Source organism: Procambarus clarkii, chromosome 21, assembly GCF_040958095.1.
Source record: "Procambarus clarkii isolate CNS0578487 chromosome 21, FALCON_Pclarkii_2.0, whole genome shotgun sequence".
NCBI lineage: Eukaryota > Metazoa > Arthropoda > Malacostraca > Decapoda > Cambaridae > Procambarus > Procambarus clarkii.
In genome coordinates this window covers 25,384,018-25,409,638 of record NC_091170.1, presented here as the reverse complement: position 1 = coordinate 25,409,638, position 25,621 = coordinate 25,384,018, and the positions used below count along the sequence as shown (strand labels likewise).

At 48.8% G+C, this 25,621-nt stretch overlaps 1 protein-coding gene across 2 annotated transcripts in view; it reads left to right on the top strand.

The window, feature by feature from the left end:
• LOC123760569 (metalloendopeptidase OMA1, mitochondrial) overlaps positions 1 to 25,621 on the top strand; it is a 250,307-nt gene that overhangs the window by 205,170 nt on the left and 19,516 nt on the right. For both annotated transcript variants that reach the window (XM_045746252.2, XM_069328218.1), the window contains one exon: positions 9,019 to 9,207. In XM_045746252.2, the coding sequence (XP_045602208.1) occupies positions 9,019 to 9,207 (189 nt within the window). The remainder of the gene's footprint in view (positions 1 to 9,018; positions 9,208 to 25,621) is intronic.

Here is a 25,621-nt window from a genome sequence, read left to right as displayed (position 1 = left end):
AGCCTGCCAGCCTGCCTCCTTCCCAGCCTGCCAGCCTGCCTCCTTCCCAGCCTGCCAGCCTGCCAGCCTGCCTCCTTCCCAGCCTGCCAGCCAGCCTGCCAGCCAGCCTGCCTGCCTGCCAGCCTGCTTCCTTTCCAGCCAGCCTGCCTCCCCCCCTGCCATCATGCTAACGGGTAGTGTGTGTTAGGCTTATCTTCGGGAATGAGCCGGTCTCACCCCCACCACCAACAAACCACCCGCCCCCCTACATCCCATCTCTCAAGGTCACGCGGTTCAACCACGTGACTACCACTCACTCCCTGCCTGCAAGCTAGCCTGCCTGCCTGCCTGCCTGCCTGTCTGCCTGCCTGTGCCTGCCTGCCTGTGCCTGCCAGCCTGTGCCTGCCAGCCTGCCTTTCCCTCCCTAATTCTCACTACTTCCATCCCTTCCTGTCTACCTCCTAGCATCTCTCCCTACCTCCCCCTCCCTCTTAGCATCTCTCCCTACCTCCTAACATCTCTCCCTACCTCCCCCTCCCTCCTAGCATCTCTCTCCCCCCCTCTCTCACTGATTCTCCCCCCCCAGTCAGCCATCACCAGTCAGCCATCACTGACGCAATGCGTGCATTTGGAGCCAACATGGTGCACAGATGTTTCTTGATTGTGCAGATATGTAAAACAAAAGCACAGAATGAACATTCCAGCCTTATGGCAATTCAAAATAATAGGAATAATAGGCCGTGAATCTGTGAAGTCACAGTGGGCAAACTGGACCATCGCCCACCCACCACCACAAGCCGGCGTGACGCTTGGTGGACCCCTTCCTACCCGAACTTTGTTCGGGTAGCATGACTCCCCAACCCCAATCGGGAAACTGGAAGTTTCGGATAACTAAAGTTCGGAAACCAAGTGGTGCTCTGTATCTCTGTGGCTCGATCATAGAAACTGAGTAAATTCGATACACAGGATCTTCCAGATCGAAAACCATACCGTCTGTCTGATATTATATCATTTCTCTCCAGGTGTTCTGCCCATTTAGTTTTGATTAATTTTTCCAATACTTTCACTATTACACTTGTCAATGATACCGGTCTATAATTAAGGGGGTTTTCCCTGCTTCCACTTTTGTAGATTGGAACTATGTTAGCCTTTTTCCTCACATCAGCTACAACTTCTATAAACAGGGATGCCTGAAAAATCAGTTGAAGAGGAATGCTGAGCTCAGGTGCATATTCTCTCAGAACCCATAGTGAAACTCCATCTGGATCAACTGCTTTGTTCTTATTTAGCTCCTTGAGCATTTTTTTCACTTCGTCTCTAGTCACCTCTATGTGCTCTATGTTGTTCTCTGGAATTCTTATTGTATCTGGTTCCCTGAAGATTTCATTTTGTACAAACACACTTTGGAACTTTTTGTTTAACCCTCAAACCGCTAGGGGCCCAAATGGAATTCACACCCACAGGCGCAACAACAAAAAAAAATCCAAAAAAATTCTTTCGTCTTATAGAAGTGTTCATTTTTGTTCCCTGATCACGGAAAAAATATCAAAAAAATCGTAGGTGGCATATTTTAGCCGCAATAGGGTAGGGAAGTGTGGCAAAAAAGGGGCGTTGGCAGAGCCTTCGCCAGACGAGGTCTACTCCGCCCGAGCTGTCAGACGGCAGTTGCCACAAATATATTATTACCTAATTATTTCAATGTCTCTGATTGATTTTTTCTTAGTTTTTTTGCAGTAATATTATTCCATACAGTGAATTGTGGTATATTTATATTATAAAATGTGTGAACCATCGCTGTACTCAAAATTATGGTGTGCATATTAGTGATTCAATTATTATGTTCATAAAACAATAAACAAATAGTTTTGCTGTTGTTACACTATATACACAGGTTATATATAAGTATCTGCATGTTTTGTACACCATAACGAACTACTAAGTTGGTCTTGTGAGTCAAAAAGCAACGAGGAGTGACGCCACACACCAGCGAGCCACTCACTGCCACTCCCTCCCTCACCCTCATTTACCTCCCACAATACTCTTTCTGTATTTATTCACTATACACAGTCATTATATATACGTATTTACATGTTTTGTTCACCATAACTGTACATCTAAGCTTGTATGGTGAGTAAAGGCCATAAGACGTAGCTACTCACACAGTCAGTTGATCGGCGGCTGCCCTCAAGGCCAGACGCACTAATATTTGTCCTCCAACAATATTGTTTGTGGTGTTATTACGCTATATACACATATTATATATAAGTATCTACCTGTTTTATTCACCATACCTGAACAAATAAGCTGGTATGGTGCCCAAAGACCATAGTGGCCATCAGTAAACAACATGCCAAGTCGTGCACACGACTCTCTTCCCTCACCAAAAAGGCGGCTCCCTACCTACTCCTCTCGCTGTTATCTCACACTATACACACGTTATATATAAGTATCTACATTTGTGTTCACCATGGCGAACCACTAAGCTGGTATGGTGAGTGCAGTCAATAAATGGTGACCACACACAGTCAGAAAATGATGCCACAACCCTCCCTCCCAAAGCCTTACTCCTCCCTCCATGGAGCACAGCGCTAAATATCACCACAATCCTTCTATTATCAGAATCCTGGTCAGTTTTATCACAGTCAGGGGGCTTCAGTAATACTATCACTGCTAAATAATTGCAGTATCATTTATATTATGGTATTTGTAGGCGATGCTGTGGTCACAAGCTGAACAGCGGTCCTGTGAGCTCGTGCTGCGTGCGCCAGCCTTGGTGGCTTGCTCAATACTGACGCTGTAACACCCAAGAATGTTGGTTTGAATTTTTTTCTAGGTGGCATCTGGCAACTAATGGTCGTGGCTGTACTATAGCTGCCCCTATCCCAAGCGGGGCGTTTAAATTATAGCGCTAGACACGAAATCATATATAAATGATGTGCGCGTTTTCGGTTTTGTCACTGATATCATTTATATATGATATGCGCGGTTTGAGGGTTAATGATTCACACATTTCATTTTCATTTTCCGTGAATCTATTTCCCATTTTCAACTTCTGAATATTATCCTTTACCTGCAATTTGTTGTTTATGAATTTATAGAATAGACCTGGTTCTCTTTTACATTTGTCTGCAATCCCTTTTTGAAAATTTCTTTCTGCCTCTCTAATCACTGCCGTGTAGTTGTTTCTCGCATCTTTGTAGCGCTGGTATGTTTGGGGGTTTGGCCTCTTCCTGTATTGATTCCATTTTGGTCTCTGGCCCTCTCGCAATTTCTGTTGAACCAATCCTGTTTCCTAGTTCTGCATCTCTGTTTTGGTATAAATTTTTTGTGCCTTTATCATATATTTCAGAAAACTTGACATACATCTCATTCATTTCCTTGCCTAGCATCAAGTCTGTCCAATTATACTCACTAAAAAAATTTCTAAGGTTGCCATAATGTCCTCTCCTAAAGTCAGGTTTTTCATCTGCTTCAACCTCCTTATTTTCTTCCAGATTATAACACATTGCATACTTTATTCCCAAAAAGACATGGTCACTTTTACCCAAGGGAGGAAGGTACTGAATGTCAAATATTTCTTCCTCCTTCCTGGTAAATATCAAATCTAGCATGGAGGGAACGTCCCCTTCCCTCATCCTCATAGCTTGTTTAACATGTTGATATAAGAATGTTTCCAGGATGAGGTCTACAAATTTGCAGGTCCAAAAATCTTCTGTTTTAGCTTCATATGCTTCCCAGTCTTTCATGGATTTCAAGTTGAAGTCACCGACTATCAACAGTCGTGAACTATCGTTATCCGCTCTCGCTATGATTTCTCTCATTATTATTATAAGACTTTCTCGTTTACTATCTAGCTCCTCCTTTGACCATATGCTGCTTGGCAGTGGACTATATGCATTTATGATTATTAGTTTATCCTCCTCATGGCAGATCTCTAGTGCTATTATGTCAACTTCTTGTGGATTGGCAATCATTATTTCCTTCACCTTTAGGTGTTCTTTCACCAGCACAGCAACGCCACCGCCTTTCCTAATTTTTCTGTTCCGTCTCCAAATTGAGTAGCCCCTTGGGAATATAACCTCATTTAAAATAACATCTTCAAGTTTTGTTTCTGTGAGTGCAACAATGTCTGGTGTCTGCAGCTGTATTACATCACTTAACTCCAGTATCTTCGATCTTACTCCATCTATGTTGGTGTATGCAATCTTCAGGAACTTGTTCCCCCTATTCTTATTTTTCACTCCCTCTCTCTCTAATGATTTTGTTGGTTTGCCTTTATGTACCGCTTTACTGGTCTGCCTACCCCAGAAGCCGGTCGGCCGAGCGGACGAGCGGACAGCACGCTGGACTTGTGATCCTGTGGTCCTGGGTTCGATCCCAGGCGCCGGCGAGAAACAATGGGCAGAGTTTCTTTCACCCTATACCCCTGTTACCTAGCAGTAAAATAGGTATCTTGGTGTTAGTCATCTGTCACGGGCTGCTTCCGGGGGGTGGAGGCCTGGTCGAGGACCGGGCCCCGGGACACTAAACAGCCCCGAAATCATCTCAAGATAACCTCAAGATTACCCCTATCACTTTGTAGAAAAAAAGAATTGATTTCTTCTTCATTCCTGCTCTCATTTAAACGTTTTGCCTCGGCGAGGTTCAGTTTCAGCTTCTCTCTATCTTATTTTGAAAGATCTCATCTTAATGACCACACTTTCCCATCCTCATCACTTTGTAATTTTCTGGCATTCCTTAGTACTTCTTCCATCTGTTTGGCACCATTTAGGGTGATCCTCAAAGGTCGATCTTTCCCTTTTACATATCTGCCTATTCTCCTGTAGTCGCACACATTCTCTATGGTTGTAGGCCCTTCCACGAGGCCAACAATTTTATCTTCTACTTTTGCTTCTTCTACAGCACTTTCTGACCTAGATGTTATTTCCTTTTCTTTCCAGCCAAAAATTATCAGGGACTTACTCCGATCAACTGTGTTTTGCACCAACTTCGGGTTAGATGCCAATTCTTTTCTCACTTCCAGCCTAATGTTTGTTTTATCTTGGTTGCTCCAGTGTTTGGCTTCCTTTACTGCTTCTTCAGTTTTTTCCTTCTCCTTGGCCACTTGTGCATAGGTGAGTTGCATATCTTTCTTGCACTGTTCTATTCCCTGTGTAACTTCCTCCATCTGTGCTGACAAAAGCTGTTTCTCCTGTTGAATTTCCTTACCTAACCTATTGTAGTCATTTATGTTTAAATTTACTTTAACTTATTCCAAAGCTATTTTTAAGAGTTTATTTTCTTCTTCCATGGCTTTGCAATTTGTTTTCAATTGATTCTTATCCTTGCGCAAGTCTTTCACTAAACCCTCAAGACATACAACTTTGCTATTTAAATGGTCATTACTTTCTTTCAATTTACTAATTATTTCTACATGAGAGGTCACTATGTTATCTAATTTTACCAACTTGTTGTATAGACTGGTTATATCAATGCTTTCTTCACTGAATCCAGCAAAATCAAACTCTGTTTTGAATTTCCTCTTGCCGGCGGCCATCTTGAATGTTCTTCTCTGCACTGGAAACACTAGGGGAACTTTTTCTCATCCAATTTCTCACTTCCCTTGGCACATTCCTGTTATCTCACCTATTTTTCAAAAGCACTATACCTTTATTTTCTCTGGGACACCACTCACTATCATCATCCTGTACTACAGTACTTAGGATTGTTGAAATATGCTGGAGCTTTTCTTGTCTGCCTCTTGGGAAAGGAAGATGTGTGTGTGTGTGTGTGTGTAATTACCTAAGTGTAATTACCTAAGTAGTTACAGGATGAGAGCTACGCTCGTGGTGTCCCGTCTTCCCAGCACTCTTTGTCATATAACGCTTTGAAACTACTGACGGTCTTGGCCTCCACCACCTTCTCACTTAACTTGTTCCAACCATCTACCACTCTATTTGCGAAGGTGAATTTTCTTATATTTCTTCGGCATCTGTGTTTAGCTAGTTTAAATCTATGACCTCTTGTTCTTGAAGTGCCAGGTCTCAGGAAATCTTCCCTGTCGATTTTATCAATTCCTGTTACTATTTTGTATGTAGTGATCATATCACCTCTTTTTCTTCTGTCTTCTAGTTTTGGCATGTTTAATGCTTCCAACCTCTCCTCGTAGCTCTTGCCCTTCAGTTCTGGGAGCCGCTTCGTAGCATGTCTTTGCACCTTTTCCAGTTTGTTGATGTGCTTCTTAAGATATGGGCACCACACAACAACTGCATATTCTAGCTTTGGCCTAACAAAAGTCATGAACAATTTCTTTAGTATATCGCCATCCATGTATTTAAATGCAATTCTGAAGTTAGAAAGCATCGCATAGGCTCCTTGCACAATATTCTTTATGTGGTCCTCAGGTGATAGTTTTCTATCTAGAACCACCCCTAGATCTCTTTCTTTATCAGACTTCTTTAAAGATTTCTCACATAATATATAGGTTGTATGGGGTCTATGTTCTCCTATTCCACATTCCATAACATGACATTTATTAACATTAAATTCCATTTGCCAACATTAAATTCCATTTGCCAGGTGGTGCTCCATATACTTATTTTGTCCAGGTCTTCTTGAAGGGCATGACAATCATCTAAATTTCTTATCCTTCCTATTATCTTAGCATCATCAGCAAACATGTTTATATAATTCTGTATACCAACTGGTAGATCATTTATGTACACAATAAACATCATTGGTGCAAGAACTGAACCCTGTGGTACTCCACTTGTGACATTTCTCCATTCCGATACATTGCCTCTGATTACTGCCCTCATTTTTCTATCAGTCAGAAAATTTTTCATCCATGATAGAAGCTTACCTGTCACCCCTCCAATATTTTCCAGTTTCCAGAACAACCTCTTATGTGGAACTCTGTCGAAAGCCTTTTTTAGGTCCAGATAGATGCAGTCAACCCAATCATCTCTTTCCTGTAATATCTCTGTGGCTCGATCATAGAAACTGAGTAAATTCGATACACAGGATCTTCCAGATCGAAAACCATACTGTCTGTCTGATATTATATCATTTCTCTCCAGGTGTTCTACCCATTTAGTTTTGATTAGCTTTTCCAATACTTTCACTATTTCACTTGTCAATGATACAGGTCTATAATTGAGGGGGTCTTCCCTGCTGCCACTTTTGTAGATTGGAACTATGTTAGCCTGTTTCCACACGTCTGCTACGATTCCTGTACACAGGGATGCCTGTGTACAGGAACACAGGTGAAGTGGAATGCTGAGCTCAGATGCACATTCTCTCAGAACCCATGGTGAAACGCCATCTGGGCCAGCTGCTTTGTTCTTCCCGAGCTCCTTTAGCATATTTTCCACTTCATCTCTAGACACCTCTATCCGCTCTATGTTGTTCTCTGAAATTCTTATTGTGTCTGGTTCTCTGAAGATTTCATTTTGTACAAACACACTTTGGAACTTTTCATTTAATGTTTCACACATTTCCTTTTCATTTTCCGTGAATCTGTTTCCCATTTTCAACCTCTGGATATTATCCTTTACCTGCAATTTGTTGTTTATGAATTTGAAGAATAGGCCCGGTTCTGTTTTACATTTATCTGCTATCCCTTTTTCAAAATTTCTTTCTGCCTCTCTCCTTACTGCTGTATAGTTGTTTCTCTCATCTTTGTATCGCTGGTATGTTTGGGGGTTTGGCCTCTTCCTATACTGATTCCATTTTTGTGTCTTTTGGTCTCTTGCCCCTCTCACAATTTCTGTCGAACCAATCCTGTTTTCTGGGCCTGCATCTCTGTTTTGGTATGAATGTTTGTGTACCTTCCTCGTATATTTTTAAAAATTTGGCATACATTTCATTTACTTCCCTGCCTAGCAACAATTCTGTCCAATTACACTCATTAAAAAAATTTTGAAGTTCCCCATAGTTGCCTCTCCTTAAATCGAGTTTATCAACTTGTTTCAATGTCCCCATTTTCTTCTAGATGATATCTTAAAGCATAATCAATGTCTAACAGGACGTGATCACTCTTTCCCAAGGGAGGAAGGTACTGGATGTCAAATATCTCTTCTTCTTTCCTGGTGAATACTAGATCCAGTACTGACGGTACATCTCCTTCCCTCATTCTTGTGGCCTGCTTTATGTGTTGATACAAGAATGTCTGCAGAATGAGGTTCACAAATCTGCATGTCCAAAAGTCCTCCGTTCTTGCTTCATAGGCCTCCCAGTCTATTGCTTCAAAGTTGAAGTCCCCCAGTATCAACAGTCGTGATTTATCTTTATCTGCTTGTACAATAATATCTCTCATGACCATTATGAGGCCCTCTCGTTTGCCATCCAGTTCTTCCTTTGTCCATGTGTTGCTTGCTGGTGGGCTGTAGGCATTTACAATTATCAGCTTATCATCCTGATTCCAGACCTGCAATGCCATTATGTCAATATCTCGAGGGTTTTCAAATATTAACTCTTTTACCTTCAGGTGTTTTTTTCACCAGTACAGCCACTCCTCCTCCCTTCCTAGTTTTCCTGTCACGTCTCCAAACTGAATAGCCTCTTGGGAATATGACTTCATTTATTATATTTCCTTCAAGTTTTGTCTCTGATAATGCAACAATATCTGGGATCCTAAGCTGGATTATATCTTGCAACTCCAACGCCAGCCTTAGTGCTGAGGCTCTCACACCCAGGAATGTTGCTCACGATTTTTTTTTAAATGGCTGAAGGAAGCTGATGTGAATCCCCTGTAGCCTTTTAAATCATATGCGCGGTACTCCAACACATCAATAGCTGTTGTGTACAATTCTGCCACAGTTACTCACCACCGCTTGATGTGTTGTGCAGTTTAAGGGTTAAAAAGAAGTAAAATATACCTTATATATAGCTAATTAAGAAAGTTGAAATACCAGTTAAAGATAAGCTTTTATTATATACAGCATTTTACTTAGTGAGGAACTACTACATCAAGCAAAAATGTTTGTTTTTGTCAGGCATTTTTTTTAATGCTCATGTTAGCAGCTCTTGCCCTTAATCTATGGCATAATTTACTCTTAGGCTTGCTATGATGTACGTGAAGCCAGTGCATTTTGGGGTAGAATGTCTGTGATGGATAAGCTGCGCAAAGAACGAGGTGAAACAGGAGTGAACCATGCTTGGCTATCAACACACCCATCACATAACAACCGGCAAGAGATGATTGATTCACAGATGTCTGAGGCCATTATTCTGCGGCATGCCTGTCAAGTAAGTTGCACTGGTTTGAAGATTTTAACTAAAATTCTTCATTTACTTTAACACTGCTGCTAATACTCAACAACACGACTGTGTGCAAGAAAAAAATCCTCTTAGATTGTTAAAATGTGTTTACTGTTCACAGGAAAAAATAATAAAAAAAAACGTAGGTGACATATTTTGGCCTGCAATAGGTCAAGGAAATCGGGCAAGATTCAGGCGCTGACAGAGTACACGTCCGAGGCTGGTCTCCTCCAGTCGAGCTGTCAGGCAGGAGTTGCTACAAAGATATTATTACCTAATTATTTCAATGTCTCTTATTAATTTTCTGGGGGGGGGGAATCTCTTCGATGCCCCGTAGCTAACCGGGCTGATATGAATGTATTAGACCTGGCATCAGTCAATACACATGGAGTTCTATGGCTACCAGGGACCACAAGCCAGAACCTGGCCCACTAGAGAGGCACGACGAGCAATGGCCTATAGAAACCCTCGTGTGATTGGAAGCATTCTATGCCAGCAACTGGATCTGGCACCCAGAAAGGTAAGTGCCCCAAACAAGCCCCTAGTCTGGTTAACAAATATCTACAGAATGCCAAACTAGTGACACAGAACTCCCCCAAATGAAAATGAACAAACAAGCATGACGTCACCACGTCGCTGCGCCGCTCTGTTCCACCTGGGTACGTTGTCCTTTTGCAGGGTTTTTCTTTTGTTTTTGTTTTCCTCCCAGGTGAAGGTCTTCCCCTTGGTTTTGATCACACCCATTTATATCTTGGGTGGACCTTCATTAGGCCCCCTGTGAATGTACATGTCCCAGGGGTTCAGCTTTAGCAGTTTTTCTGTGGGGAGCCCCTACGGCTCCCTGGAGCTTATCGGGCTAATGTATGTTATGTTAGACCGGGACATTAGCTAAGGAGTTCAGACCTACCAGGGACCAGCGCCAGAACCTGGCCCCTTCAGAGAGGTTTCAGGGAGCAATGGCCCTGGAAAACCCCATATGGTTGGGGGTTTTCCTTATCTGCCATCGACCGGGGTTAGGCACCCAGAAAGGTAGGCGTAACAAAACAAACCCCACATGGTAAGAAACTACAACAAAAACCGAACAGAGAGGTAGAAAACTCCCTACAATCCCAAGGAAACAAGCAAACAAGCAAACATCACACTTTACTGCCGCGCCGATCGTCCGCGCAGCCCTCCCCACCCCGGGAGGGGGAGGGGGGAGCCCCGGACCTACCGCGCTGGCTGCCAAGCTCCAGTTCGTTCGCTAATGTCAACCGGGATTGACGCTTCTCTGGCCTCAGTTTCCTAGGCGGTGTTTGCCTTGTGTGGCGTTCACTGCCGTGTGTTGTGGTGTGCGGTGGCCAGGAGTACTTCATCAGTGCCGGGGCTGCATGTGCTTAGTGGCTGACTTCCCTAAGCGCCCTGTGAGTACTGCCCTTGCGTAACAGGGTTATCTTCCCTGGGGCGTTCGGGAACCATTCCCGTAGATTTTTTTGCTGCTCGGCATTTGCCTCGCCCTTGGGGCCAGCTGGGGCTTGGGGCCCTTGTTTGGCCCTGGGTAGGGATTGGTATTGTGCTGGTTAGGGCGTCAAGGTGTTGCGCAGCCTGCCACCTAAGCGGCGGCCGGTTTCTGTTGCCTCTGGAGACGGTGTACTTTTGCGGGGTTTTTCTTTTGTTTTTCATTTTCTTGCCTGGTGGGGGTCTGCCTAAGGTGGTTATAGTTCCACTGGTAGTGTTTGGCGGCCCTCTGCTAGGCCCCCGTGCTTGTACACGTCTCAGGGGTTTTCAGTGCTATAATCTACCCTCTTGTTATGTTTGGGTTTCTTAACCGGTTAGCAACACCTTGCCCGGGCTTCCCGTAGTTGTTACCCTACGGGCCCTGGAAACCCCTGTCTGGGCTCGGGGGACCATTGAATGTGTCTTCCGGGTTCCAACCCGTCTTGAACGGGATCGTTGGTTGCTGTTCCCTTGTCTCCGGGTGACAGTCGCCATTTTTAGCTCCGTCATGCTGCCTGTTGGGTCACTGACACCTTGACCCGGAGTCTTGCGAGTGATTCTCTGCTTGTTCTCCAGTACTCTCCTGATGTTATTACTGTTCAGAGTACAGGCGGCATCCGTGTTGCAAGCTAGGTTAGGTTGCTGCAACATGCTAGGTTGGTTTCCCACTCGAATGCCCCGTGGCCGCCCCGTTTGGTTAGGTGCTGCTCGCCCCTTTCTCTCCATGTTCCCGGCTCCGGACCGTCTGCGGGTTTCGGGGTCGGGGCGGGGTTCAGTTGCGGCAGAGACTCGGGCGGTTTTCGGGGGCTGCCCCGTTCGGGTTGGGGACGGAGGTTTGAGCCTGTGCCTCCTGCCAAGGCTTCTGGGTCTTACCAGCGGCCCTTTCTTGTTGCCTTTCCCATGGGCTCTTGCTTTTCTTTAAGGGCGGAGGGCTTGGAGGACGGCTCTGCCCCGGGGCCTCTGTTGTTGGTTCCCGGGGCTGTGGGGGTTGCCTGCTAGCAGTTCTGGGGCGGTTTTGCCCCTTCAGGGGTTTTTCTGCTGTTGGGCGTCGTTTTTCGCCCTTCCAGTCTGCTAGCTTCCCACATTTGCTGGCGTGTTTTTGTGTATTAAGCGTCAGTCACAGCCCCTGCTGGCGGCCATTTTCGTCTGCCGGTTTCCCGGCGTGGCCACCAGGGCGGCGTTGCGGTTTGTTTACATGCGTCTGGGTGTGCGAGCGAGCGTCTCTGGTGAGTTTTCAAAAAATTTGCAGGGTTTTTGTTCTCCTGTTGTCGTTTCTTTGTTTTTCTGGTGTTTTCTTGCCGTTGCCTGTTCCTCTGGGAACGTTTGGGGTGTTGATTTTGGGTCTGAGCCTCTGGGTTTAGGCTCAGTGCCCCTGGCTGGTATGCTTGCTCCCACACCTTGCCCCTCGGTTTTCGGTCTGTTGGGACCGTTTTCCCAGGGCGTTCTGCTGGGGTCTGTGCTTTGCCTTTTAGTGGTGTTCTCCGCCGGCAAATGTGGTGGTTTGGGCTCCCCCTGGTTCGATTCTGGGTTCCTTTGGGTTCCTTGGTTTCGTTCTGGAGGTTTCTTCCTCTTGGGCCCCCTTTTGTGGGTTCAGGGGACTTTTCCTCGTGTGACCCGGTTCTGCCTTTTGGGGTTCCGGGGGTCTTCCTGGCTTGCAGACTGAGCTTTTTGGGTCTTGGCACATGTTGTGGTTGTGCTGGGACTTTGTAGTTTTGCTGTCGAGGTGGGCCTTTTGATGCAGTTTTGTGCCTTCTTTGCCTGGCCGGCGTAGTGCTCTTTGCCACTAGTCGGTGGCTTGTGCTTTTACAATATATGTCCTCACCTAGTTGTGCTTGTGGGGGTTGAGCTCTGGCTCCTTGGTCCTGCCTCTCAACCGTCCGTCAACAGGTGTATCGGTTCCTGTGCCTCTTGGGCTCTGTCATGTCTACATGTGACATTGTATGGGGGTCAGCCTCGTTACTTGTGTGAGGAGTCGCCACATTACTTCTTAGTGCTTTCCCGTTCCCATTCTGACACTCAAAAAAAAAAAAAAAAAAAAAAAAAAAAAAAAAAAAAAAAAAAAAAAAAAAAAAAAACTTTAATTCTATCTGTGGCTCTTTTGGGTACTCAGTTTCCACCTGTGTCCCCTAGTGCGTGTGCCCCTTGTGTTACATAGCCTGTCCTTCTCAACCCTGTCGATTCCCTTGGGTATCTTGTATGTGGTGATCAGGTCTCCCCTCACTTCCTCTTCCAGCGAAGTGTGGTTTCATTCCCGTAGTCTCTCCTCATGACTTCGGTAGTGTACTTTTTCTTTCTGAAGGGGTTCTGTTCCCTTCTCTGTTGACTGGGCGCTGGGGGAGCAGCTTGCTCTGTTGCCTCTCGCTTGGTCCCGCTGTTGGTGGGCGCTTTGGGTTGTCTTCCGGCCTCTGCTGGCGTCGGAGGACGGCTTCTCCCCCTTGGGGGGGGGGTTCAGAGCTGGCGGGGTGGGCTTCTTCCCTGCGCTTCGTCATTTCCTCTTCGTGGGTGCGTGGGGCGTGGTCGATCCGCCCCATCCTTCTGGGCTTCCCGTCTGCTCTTTGCAGTCATGAGCTTTTCCCGTCTGCTCTTTGCAGTCATGAGCTTTTCCAGTCTGCAGTTCTTCTGGACTACTTCCGTCTGCGCCCTGGATCCTCTGCCCTGCTCGGAGGACTGTTGTCTCCTGTTCGGATTCTGTTAGGGCCGGGTGCATGGATGGTGGACCTGGACCTCCAGGTCACTTCTTGGCACGTTCCTCTCCAGTTTTTCTGGTGCTAGCACGGTTGGTAATTACCTATGTGTACTTACCTAAGTGTAGTTACAGGATGAGAGCTACTCTCGTGGTGTCCCGTCTTCCCAGCACTCTTTGTCATATAATGCTTTGATTATAATTGTCATATTGTCATATAATGATTGTCATATGTCATAATATGTCTTAATATGATTGTCATACAATGCTTTGGTGGTGGGGCTTCAGGTTTGCTGTTTTTATTGCATTCCCTATTTTGTGAAGGGCACTTTGTATACTCTTTGCATCTTTACCGGATCTTAGTGCCCTGTCTGCGTCTGAGATTCGGTGTCTGGCCTACCTCGACGACTGGCTGGAGTGGGCTCCCAGTCAGTCCGCTTGTCTGCTCGCCAGGGGATGGTTCTTTCCAGATCGCTGGGTTTGGTTTCCTGGTGATCTGGAGGTTTTACCTTCTGTTTCCCTCCCGGGTTCGGACCTGGGCCTTGTTTCAGGCTCTTGGGCCCCTCATTGTCTTCCCTCCAGAAGTGTTACTGTGGCTGTGGTCCCGCCTTTGGCTGTTCAGGAGGGGGTCCCGGGTTGATCAGCGGTTGCTTGGGCGGTTGTGCGGGAGTTTGCACTTCGGCGTGCTTGTCTGCCCGCGGAGTCGGGTTTGGCTCCGGCGTCGGTTGGTTCCTACGGAGACTCCACTTCCGCCTCTTGCATTCCTTGGGTTCCTCTGGGGATCTGGTGTTGGTGCTGCGTCACCAGCTTCCTCTTTGGGGTTTTCGGGGTTCCGTGCCTTGGCAGCTCCCCGAGCCTTCGCTCGATGTGTTCACGGACGGGTCGTCTCTCGGCTGGGGCTTTGTGACCAGTGCTCACCAGGTCGGCCGAGGTTGATGGAGTCTGTCTGTCCGTCGGGCTCACAGCCCGGTTCAGGTGTTCATGGCTGTCTGGTTTGCGCTTCGGAGGGTTTGGGTCACTAGGTACTCTACCATTCAGCTCTGTTTGGACTGTTCTCTGGTGGTTCTTGCCGGAACCACAGGGGGTTTGGTTAACCGTGTGGTTCGTGTCCGGGGTGTGTCCTGCGTCCTGGTGGACAGCTGTCTCGGTTCATTCCTCTTCGTGGGTTGGCCAGTCGTCGTCGATTCGTTTTGTTGGCTCTGTTGGGCTTATGGACTCCTGGCCATGGACGTCTTCGGGTCGGCGTGGTCTAGGCGTCGCCCGTTTTGTGGCGCCCTTCCCAGCTGCGAGGACTTCACGGTGGAGGCTTTCGGCAGGCCTGGTCGAGGTGGGGTCCAGCTGTTGCTTCGGGTTCTGGCTCAGTTGCAGCCCATTCCCACGAGAACAGTCCTTATGGTTCCATGGTGGCCGGCCCGGCCTTCTTTTCAGACGCTGCTTGATAGGTGTCCGTACCCGGGGCGTTTTTCCTGAGGCTTCGCCTCTTTCAGCAGGCCGAATCGGTCCTGTCCGTGACTGGTTCGGCCTTCTCTTTGGCTCTTCGCGTCTGGTATTTTGACGCAGGTATCGCCATCTCTATGGTGTTCAGGTGGCTTTGTTGACGGTGTCCCACCTGCGAGCTTCGTCTTGGAGACTGTATGATGTTTCTTACTTTTTCTCGCGTTTTGTTTCCCCTCCGGCCTGCTCATGAGTCGCCTGAGCCATCCTGGTCCTTGTTCAGGGTGCCTTCTTCTCTTCCCCTCAGTTTGTGGTAGCCCCTTCGGTTTCAGTTTCCTCCTCTTTGGTACTGATGGTAGCTTTATTGGTGTGCAGCCTTTCTCTGTCCTGGCGACGGTCGAGACGGCTGCTTTCCGGAGGGGTTCTTGGGGTATTGGTACTTGTTTGGTTTGGCCGGGGGGTGTGTCCTGTGTTGTCCAGTTGTGCTTTTTGCTGTTGCCGGCGTACCGTGCCTGGGGATGCGCTGTGGTTGATCCGATTCCTTCGTTCCCTGTTTTCAGGGCTCGGGTCTCCCGGGTCGTCCGCAGTGTTTTCCTTCTTCCTGCGGTCTGTCTTTGCGCCCGTGCTGTTCAGACGTTTGCAGCAATTGCTGCTGTGTTGGTGACGTCTCGGGCTCATTTCGGGCGCAGGGAATTGTGGGTCGCACAGGTTTTTGGCCGCCCATCCATATGTGCGTCTATTCTTGGGCGTTCTTGTTGCCTTGGGTCGCAGGTTTGCGACCGGTTGTCTTGGCTTTGCGTTGCAGAGTTTGTGGCGGCCGCCTCCCGGGTTAGCCCATTCTTTTCCTTCTCTTTGGGTATGAAGCTCCAGGGAGCCGTAGGGGCTCCCCACAGAAAACCAGCGTTGAATGTAATGAAACGCCATTTTCTGGGTGAGCCCCGGAGGCTCCCTGGAAACCCTCCCTCCCACCGGTCGGCGGTTTTTTCGCGTTGGTTGAAGCTTAGCTTCCGAATTGAAGCTTGGCAGCCGGCACGGTAGGTCCGGGGCTCCCCCCTCCCCCTCGGGGCGGGGAGGGCTGCGAGGACGATCGGCGCAGCAGTAAAGTGTGATGTTTGCTTGTTTCCTTGTTTCCTTGTGAGTGTAGGGAGTTTCTATCTCTCTGTTCGGTTTTTTGTTTTAGTTTTTTACCATGTGGGATTTGTTTTTTATGGCTACCTTTCTGGGTGCCTGACCCCGGTCGATGGCAGATAAGGAAAACCCCAACCACAAGAGGGTTTTCCAGTGCCATTGCTCCCTGAAACCTCTCTGAAGGGGCCAAGTTCTGGCACTGGTCCATGGTAGGTCTGAACTCCTTAGCTAATGTCCCGGTCTAATATAACATACATTAGCCCGATAAGCTCCAGGGAGCCTCCGGGGCTCACCCAGAAAATGGCGTTTCATTACATTCAATGCTGGTTTTTTGGTTGCTCCTTCATTTTCTTTTGAGGCAGGGGATTTGAAAGATGGCTCGGCCCCTGGGTCCTCGTGGGGAGGTTCCCGGGGTGGGGAAGGGGTTCACTGTGGGGCTTAAGGCCCTGTTGGACCCTACTTGGTTTTTTGTACCCTCTGAGCAGGGCTTGCTGTTGCAGGAAATGGGGTTTTCTTTTCCTCCCTCCTCGTATGAGTTGGATTTGGTGTCAATCCCTCCCAGGGTTTGGTTCCATGCTCCCTTGGGTTCTTCGGTTCCGTCCTTCCAGAGGTTTTCTGTCTCCAGCATCCCGCGTCATATGGTGCGGGTGGCTATTGCGGCTTACCTCCTATATGATCCGGATTATGCCTCCATAGTGGATCCTTCCTCCTTTGTGTTTGGATCATCTTTAACTGACTGGGTTCGTTATGATGTTCCGAAGTTGTACTGGCTTGCGGATTGTCCCTTTTTCTTGTTTTAGGCTTGGTATAGGTTCTGTTGGTCCTGCACACTTGAGTGGCGCAAGGCACATTTGGTGGTCCAGGTTTTCCTGGGAAGCGACTTTGAGCGTGCTTGCTTCGCCCCTGCCCTTCCTCGGGATGTCAACACTGTGCAGGTTCCCACCCTCTCAGATGCGCTGGTCGCTGAGGACTTGCGCGCCTGTGGCCTGTTGGCATTGTTCTTGCGGTTCATTTCCCTCTTTGAGCTGTCCTTGGACTGGCTTGAGGAGGACGTGGGGATCCTGGGTCTGGTGCATTGGTCTCGGCAGTGTGTGTATCGTCTGCTCTTATGATGCTGTTTGCGCCGAGCCTGCACGATGCGGTGTTGATGTTCTTTGCTTCCCGTCTCGCGTGTTGGCAGGCGGTACTGGCTACCTCTGTGGAATCTGCTTGGGCCATGGCTCTTAGGTTTTCTTTGCCTTCCTGGGGAAGCCCCTTCAGCTCCCCGGAGCTAACCGAGCTGATATGAATGTATTAGACCCTGGCATCAGTCAAGCGAATGGAGTTCTTAGGCCTACCAGGGACCATGAGTCATAACCTGGCCCCCCTCAGAGAGGCACGAGGAGAACTGGCCCATAGAAACCCCCGTGTGTTTTGAAATATTCAATGTCTGCCATTGACCGGGTCAGGCACCCAGAAAGGTAAGCGCCCCAAAACAAACCTCTAATCTGGTTAAGAAATTGCTACTGATAGCCGAACTAGTGGACAGAACTCCCTAAATGAAAACACGCAAATGAGTATGACGTCACCACGTCTCCGTGCCGCTGTCTGCACAGCTCCCTCCTCCCCAGGAGGGGGGAGGGGGAGTCCTAGACCCCTGCGCCGGCTATCCACCCTGCAATTCAGTGGCTGATGTGAGGCTAGCAAGGTCGTACAACTCTGGCTCCAAATTTCCAGTCCTGTGCCTTGTGGTGTGGTGCTGTCTTCGGTGGTGTGCGAGCCAGGAGTATATTTGACAGTACTCGGGCTGCATGCGCCTAGGGTCACCTTCCCTAGGTGCCCAGTAAGTACTGCTGTTGGGATTTGGAGCCATCTTCCACAAGTCACCTTGGGGACTACGTCCATAAGGTCTTTTGCTGCTCGGTGATTGACCGCCCTTGGAGTCAGCTGAGGTGTTGTCTGCACTCTTGTTTGCTTCTGGGGTAGGGGGTAGTATTTGTCACTGGTTGGGGCTGTGCAGCTAATTGTAACCTCTCATAGCGGCTGGCTCTCTTTCGCCTGGGTACGTTGTTCACTTGCAGGGGTTTTCTTTTGTTTTTGTTTTCTTGCCTGGTGGGGGTCTGGCCCCTAGGGAGCTGGTCGGCCGAGCGGACAGCACACTGGACTTGTGATCCTGTGGTCCCGAGTTCGATCCCGGGCGCCAGTGAGAAACGATGGGCAGAGTTTCTTTCACCCTATGCCCCTGTTACCTAGCAGTAAATAGGTACCTGGGAGTTAGTCAGCTGCCACGGGCTGCTTCCTGGGGGTGGAGGCCTGGTTAAGGACCGGGCCGCGAGGACACTAAAAACAAAGCCCCGAAATCAACTCAAGATAACCTCAAGATTGGTTTTGCTCTCACCCTCTTGTATCTTGGTGGTCCCCCGCTAGGCTCCTGTGAGTGTACATGTCCGAGGGGAGCAGCTCTAGCAGTTTGTTGGTAATTTTGGGCGCTGTTTAACAGTACCCTGCCTGTTCTTTCCTGAGCGTGAGCTCCGTCACAGGACCCTGGGAAACCCCGCGGGGGCTCGTGAGTCAGATGGAATCACCTTGTGCGATTTTGAGGGTTGCTCGGCCCCCCTTGTCTCAGGGTGACCTTCACCATTTATGCCTCCGTCATGCTGCCTGCTGGGTCAGTGACACCTTCGACCCGGAATCCTGCGAGTTTTGTTGCTTGTTTGTGACTCGGGTACACCCAGTCCACTGATGACTATTCGGATGCAGGCAGCTCAAGCGTTGCACGCTTGTTTTAGGTTGCTGCAGCTCACTAGGTTGGTTGCTGACTCGGAAGCCGCAAGGTTGCCCCGTTTTAGTTATAGTGACCCGGACTTGGGGGTGTTAGTTGCTTCGACTTTGGTTCAGTCCGTGCCCCTCTTGTCCTTCTCCCTGCTGTGGTTCATCCTTGTCCTCCTTCCCTGCTTTCAGCTCTGAAACGTCTGAGGTTTTCAAGGTCAGGGCAGGGCTTCGTTTGTTTCGAGACTCTGGCAGTCTTGGGGGATGCACCTTCCGGGGTGGCGACAGAGGCATTCAAGCCAGTTCCTCCTGTCGAAGTGTCTAGGCCTGACCAGTGGGGGCCCCTTCCTGCTTTTCCAGCTGCTCCAGCTTTTCCTTTTGAGGCCAGGGCTTTAGGGGATAGTTCGGCCCCGGGTCCTGCTCTGTTCCCGGGGCTGGGGAGAGGTTGACTTGGGGGGCCTTGGGTCCTGTTGGACCCCGCTTGGGTTTTTGTACCCAAGCAGGGCTTGCTGTTGCAGGGGGGTGGGGTTTTCCACCACCCACCCCCACTCTGCAAACGGGTTGGATTTGGTGTCGGCCCCTCCCCGGGTTTGGTTCCGTCGGTTCTCTCCTTCCAGAGGTTTTCAACTTCCCACACCCCGCCTCATGAGGTGCGGGAAGCCATTGTGGATTACCGCCTCTGTGACCCGAATTTCTCCTCTTTAATGGGTCCATCTTCATTCAGGTTTGGATCTTCGTTTCCTTACTGGGTTCGTTATGAGGTTCCGAAGTCATCCTGGCTTGCGGACTGCCCTGCATGACTGCAAGATAACCACCCTGTTTTTTCATTGGAGGCTTGGCATACGTTCTGTTGGTCCCGCATGCTTGAGTGGCGTGAGGCTCTGATGGTGGTCCAAGGGCCCCCAGGCCCTTGCCCTGGGGGGCAAGTTCGAGCACCTCAGTGCATGCTTGTTCGCCCCTGCCCTTCCTCGGATGTCGGCATCATGTAGCTTCACGTGCAGGTTCCCACCCTTTCGGCTGCACTGGTTGCTGAGGATTTGCATGCTCGTGGCCTGTTGGAATTGGTCTTGCATTTCTTGTCTCTACCGGAGCTTTCCTCTGATTGGCTTGAGAAGGATGTTATCTTGAGGTTATCTTGAGATGATTTCGGGGCTTTTTAGTGTCCCCGCGGCCCGGTCCTCGACCAGGCCTCCACCCCCAGGAAGCAGCCCGTGACAGCTGACTAACACCCAGGTACCTATTTTACTGCTAGGTAACAGGGACATAGGGTGAAAGAAACTCTGCCCATTGTTTCTCGCCGGCGCCTGGGATCGAACCCAGGACCACAAGATCACAAGTCCAGCGTGCTGTCCGCTCGGCCGACCGGCTCCCATGCTCGGCCGACCGGCTCCCATGTGGAGACACTTAGGGCCGTTCTTGGGTCTGGTGCCTTAAGTCGGGTTGGCGTGTGCATTGTCTGCCTTGTTGAAGCTGTTTGCACCAATCCTGCGGGATGCAGTGTCTCAGTTTTTTCTTCTTGTCTTGCGTGTCAGCAGGCAGTGCACTTGTCCTCCTTGGAATCTGCTTGGGCCCTGGCTGTAAGATTTTCGTCCCCTTTTTGTCCCTTGCTGTTTGTGAACTCTGCATTTAGACAGTATCTATAGGCAGCTTCTTCCAGATATCGTCCCGTGTCAGACTTGTTGGTTCTCCGGGGGGGGGGGGGGGGCTGTGGGGGGTCTTCCTGGAAGGGTCTCGTTAGGGTTCGGAGGCCTATCACCTATCCCATGGTGATAGGCCAGTGGTGCCAGTTTCAGGGCTGGCGCAGCCTTCAGAACTTTCTTTGTCTAGTTTGCACGGTGATCGCTGTGCGAAGGTCAGGTTCACGTAAGGGGCGTTGGCCGTTTCGCTGTTTGCCCCACTGAAAGGGCGATGGGGAAGGAGGCTCGCTCTGTTTCCCCATGCCTAGTCCCATGATTTATGGGCCTTTCGGGTTGTTTCGAGCAGCCTGCAGTGGCGTTGGGTGGCTCTTCCTCCTTTCGGGGGGTTCAGGGCTGGCAGAGCAGGCCTTTTCTTGACCGCTCTGCTGGGTCATCTCGGAGTGGATGCACTTGGGCGTGGTCGAAATGATGACATCCCTCAGGTGGGTTTCCAGTCTGTTTTGAGTCCCAAAACGGGACTGTGCGGACCTGATGTTTATTCTGGACTTGTTCTGTCTGAACCCCTGGGTCTATTGCCCTTCCTTTCGGATAACTACTCTGTCCCAGGTCCGGCTTCTTTGGGAGCCAGGTGCTTGGATGATGTCCCTGGACCTCCTGGACACATATTGGCATGTCCCAATTCATCCGGGGTTCAGAGTCTGGCTCTGTTTTGTTGTGGGACGTCGGGGTTACTGCTTTCATTGCCTTCTTTTTGCTTGAATCTGGCACCTTGTGTTTTCGCACACCTTACCCAGGTCATGGTGGCCCAGCTGTGTCTATTAGGGGTTTGGGTTCTTGCCTATCTCGAGGAATGGCTGGTGTGGGCTCCCAGCTGGCCTGCGTGTCTGCTCGCCAGGGATTTGGCTCTTTCCCAGCTTGCTGTGTTCGGGTTCCTGGTGAACTGGAGGAAGTCCCATCTGGTTTCCTCTCAGGTTCGGTCTTGTCTGGGTCCTGTGTGGGACTCTTGGACCGTTTCCTTGTCTTTTCCTCCGGCGGTTCTGCCTCGGCTGCGTTCCCGCTTTGGTCTGTTCCTGAGGGGCTCCCAGGTCATGCAGTGGTTGCACGAGAGTTTGTGTGGGAGCCTGAACTTTGCCATATTGGCCTACCCGCTGGGTCGGGTGTGGCTTCGTCGGCTGTTCTGATTCCTTTGGGGACATCCCTTCTGCTTCTCTCGCAACTGCTGGGTTTGGCCTCCGGGGGTTTTGCGTCGGTTGCTGCTTCGCCAGCTTCCTCTTCAGGTTTTTCGGGGTTCAGTGTCTTGGTGCCTACCCAAACCCTCATTCAATGTGTTCATTGATGCATCGTCTCTTGGCTTGGGCTTTGTGACTAATGCTCACCAGGTCGGCCAGGGATGATGGGGTCCCGTCCTTCTGTCGGGTTTACAGCACGGTTCGGGAGTTCGCGGCTGTGTGGATGTCGCTTCTGAGGATTCGGGTCGCTCGCGGTTCGATGATCCGGCTCCATTCAGACTGTCCCCCGGTGGTTCATTGCCTGAACAGCAGGGGTTCGATGCATTCCTTGGCTCTTTGGGGCTGGTTGCTTCGGGGACTCGTCTGCTGAGTTCTCGGGGTTTGGCTCTCCTGGCAGTTCACATTTGGGGGTGTCCAATGTCCTGGCAGACAGCCTGTCCCGGTTTATTCCCCTTTCCACAGAATGGATGGTCAACACTGACTCGTTCAGTTGGCTCTGCTGGACGTTCGGGCCTCCGGAAGTGGACCTCTTCACGTTGGAATGGTCAAGGCGTCCTCTGGTATAGATGGCGCCCTTCCCTGACTTTAACCCTTAACATGCTCGGGGTCTAATATCCTGCTATCCACACAGGCGCATGTCATTTTGAAAAAAAAAAAAAATTTTTTTTTTTGCTAATCTGTTAAGTTCTGTTCACTGATCACGGGAAAAATAAAAAAAAATTCTATTGTACTTACTTTTGTTGCAATAGAGCCGAGAAGCTCTGCGATGACGTCACAATCTGCATGGTCGCTCGTGCAGTACACGCCCGGGAGATGTTGCGCGCGGTCCTCAAACAGCCAGAGTTGCCACAAATATATTTTTGCGCTATTTATTTACAATGTCTAAGCGCATTTTATCTAATTTTTTTTCACTAATTGTGTTTCAAATACTGTTTGAACATATTTTGTATCAATAATTGTTGCATATTTGAGTATACACAGGCGCACACAAATGTTTTCAATTACGGCAATATAATATGTCATTACAGTCTATTATATTATATGTTCTGCTTATATGTTTACATATTTACACACTCGCACACGCTATACACACTTTGAAGCACACTTAGAAGATTTCTAGACTGTGGTAGTCATTGAAGCAGTCGACAGCACATAATGGGATACCACACGTTTCACACCATGTTTGCACAAGCTTCCGTTTCTTGTCTCTACGTGTCGTTGTTTTACACACCAAGCAATCACGTTGGGCTATTGCACGCTTCACACCAGGTGGCAAATACTTAAGTTTGTGTGCTAGGAAGCCTTCAGTGTGAGCGAGGCGTGGAGTACCAGCATGCTGCAACAGTGGGTTTATGATGGGCCGCTGAATACCTGGGACATCTTTTGCAAACTTTCCTAATAACTGTATTGCAGCATCAAATACAAAGTCACGGAAAGTGGGCTTACGTCCAGTTCTCACAAGGTACATGTTGAAACAGTTCAGCATGCTCATGTCCACAAGATGGAAGAACACTTTTTTCGTCCACCTACATGTCTTCCGCACACACTCTGCAGTGCCAATCATCATGTCTGATTTATCAATCAACCGCATGTTGATATTATAGTCTAAAACACAGTCTGGCTTATATAGTGGTGCGTTTGTTTTATGGCTCACTTTCCCACTGTTCACCATTGTTCCATCATGAATTGTTGTCAACAAGTTCACCTCTCTTTTGTCTTTCCACCGAACTGACAGAATGTTATCACTTTTCCTTCTCTGACACTCACCAACTGCAATGTCGTTGTCAAACACAGGCATTTCCCTTCGTTGTGGCTTTACTGTACCAACCAATCCGGTTCTATTTTCTAGCAAGAACCGAGCTAGCAAGGGACTTGTATAGTAATTATCTGTGTATAAAATGTGTCCCTTGTTCATCCACGGAGCCATGATGGTCTTCACTACACTCCCCGAGAATCCATGTTCGTCGTTACCGGGAATGTCTACATCACTAGCCGAGTACAGAATCATGTGTAACACGTATCCTGTCTCACAATCACAAAGAACAAAAAATTTCAGGCCAAATCGGTTTCGTTTTGAGGGAATGTACTGTTTGAATGGAACACGTCCCTTGAAAAGTATGAGAGATTCATCAACCACCAGCTTCTGTGCTGGTACGTAAAAATCTCTGAATTTTCCAATAACATCGTTCATGTAGTGCCTCACTCGCCACAGTCTATCATCAGGTGTTCGGTCCTGAACACTTCCAAAATGTAGACACCTGAGGAGTATCTGAAACCTCTCTCGTGACATATATTTCCCGAATAAAGGTGTTGGTATTGTCTTGTCCTTGCTCCAATAGTCATTTATTGCATGTTTGTGACAGTGCTTCATCAACAAACAGAGTGCCAAAAACACATACATTTCCGCCACTGTGGTATTTTTCCAACGCTGCAGTCGTGAAAATTCTGTGATTTCCCTCTCAATCAGGTAAGCAGCATGCAGGTTCGTTTGGTGTACAATGTATTCCATGAGTGGTTCATCATAGAATGCTGTAAAATATTCCATCTCAGCCATGTCCTCACCTTGATTAGGGAAAAGGTTTGTAATCCCTACATCTTTATCGTCAAAGTGAGGAATATTAGGAATAAAATCGTCACCATCACTCCACTCAAGTACACCAGGCGTCCTGCGAGATGCAGAGGAAAGACGGTGAGGAAGCGATGCATACCGGCGACCAGGAGCTGAATACCGTCTGCGAGAAGCACGGCGGCTACGTGCACGTGAGGTGGGTGCACGTGAACACGAGGGTCTTGGTCCCTCATGTGGTGCCATGCGGTGGCGCTTGGCTGGGCGAGATGCTGCTGACGCGACAATTTCTCGCCCAGTTACACCACTGGTACCAGCCACAGGCTCAATAAAACTTTGATCTGAGTCACTAAACCCAGAAAAGGAGTCACCTCCCTCTGACTCGTCACCCTCAAACAGAAAATATCCACAGGAACTGTGAGGTCGTGGTAGAATTGGGGTAGAAAATGGGCGAGGAGGCATGGGAGAGCGTATAGGCCTCGCCATGGCATGGCGGTCATTCTCACTTTCACTGCTGCTGCTACTATCTCCCGACAACTGTGTATAATCCTCATCGTTGTCTGAATCGTCAAACACACTTTCTTCACCTTCAGAGAATAATTCGTGGGCTATTTGCTCTGGGGTGAGGGACTGAGTGATGCGTGCTCGTGAGGCGTTTGACCGTGCGCTCGCCATGGTGACTCTCGCTAAACTGAGGCCTCCCATGCCATCGGAGCGTGAGCTGGATTTTTTTTCAAAATGGCCGCTGTTTACTAGAGCCCCTGGGCAGCGTATGGGACCCCCAGCTACACCGCGGGCCATTCAAATCGTGCGCGGTACCCATACACTTCATATGAAGTGAAGCGCAGTTGACTGGTAAAACGATTTACACTTCATATGAAGTGATGCGCACTTTAAGGGTTAAGGCAGTCAGATCGGTCTAGCATGGTACGAGGCTGGTTCATTCTTCTCCTTCAGTCTTCGTGTCTGGAGTTTCTGACTCGAGTCTATCATTCCTTGAATGGGGCGCAGGTGGCTCCGTTGTTGGTCTCCCACCTGTGGGCTTCGTCTCGGCGACAGTATGAAGTTTCCTGGCAGTCCTTCCGGTTTTTCGTATCACTGCATAGGTACACTTCTGTCTCTGATAGGGTTGTCTTCTCCTTCCTTCGGGGTTGTTCCAGGACCGTCATCTTATGCCGAATACTGTTGCCTCGTATCGTGCTGCGTTGGTGGAGCCAGTTCATCTTGCATTCGGTATTGATGTTACTTCTGCTTCGTTCCACAGGCTGTGTCATGCGTTGTTTCACATCTGGTCTGCTCATGCGCCGCCTGAGCCATCTTGGTCTTTGGACTGGGTGCTCTCTTTTCTCTCTTCTCCTCGGTTTGTCGTGGCCTCTTCGGTTCAGGACTGTTTTTCTACAGCTATTTTCCTGTTGGGGCTTCAGGGTCAGCTCCGGGAGCTTCATGCTCTCCTCTGGCACAAGGGGATTCTGCTCTTTTGGTCTTGGTGGTCGTTTTGTTC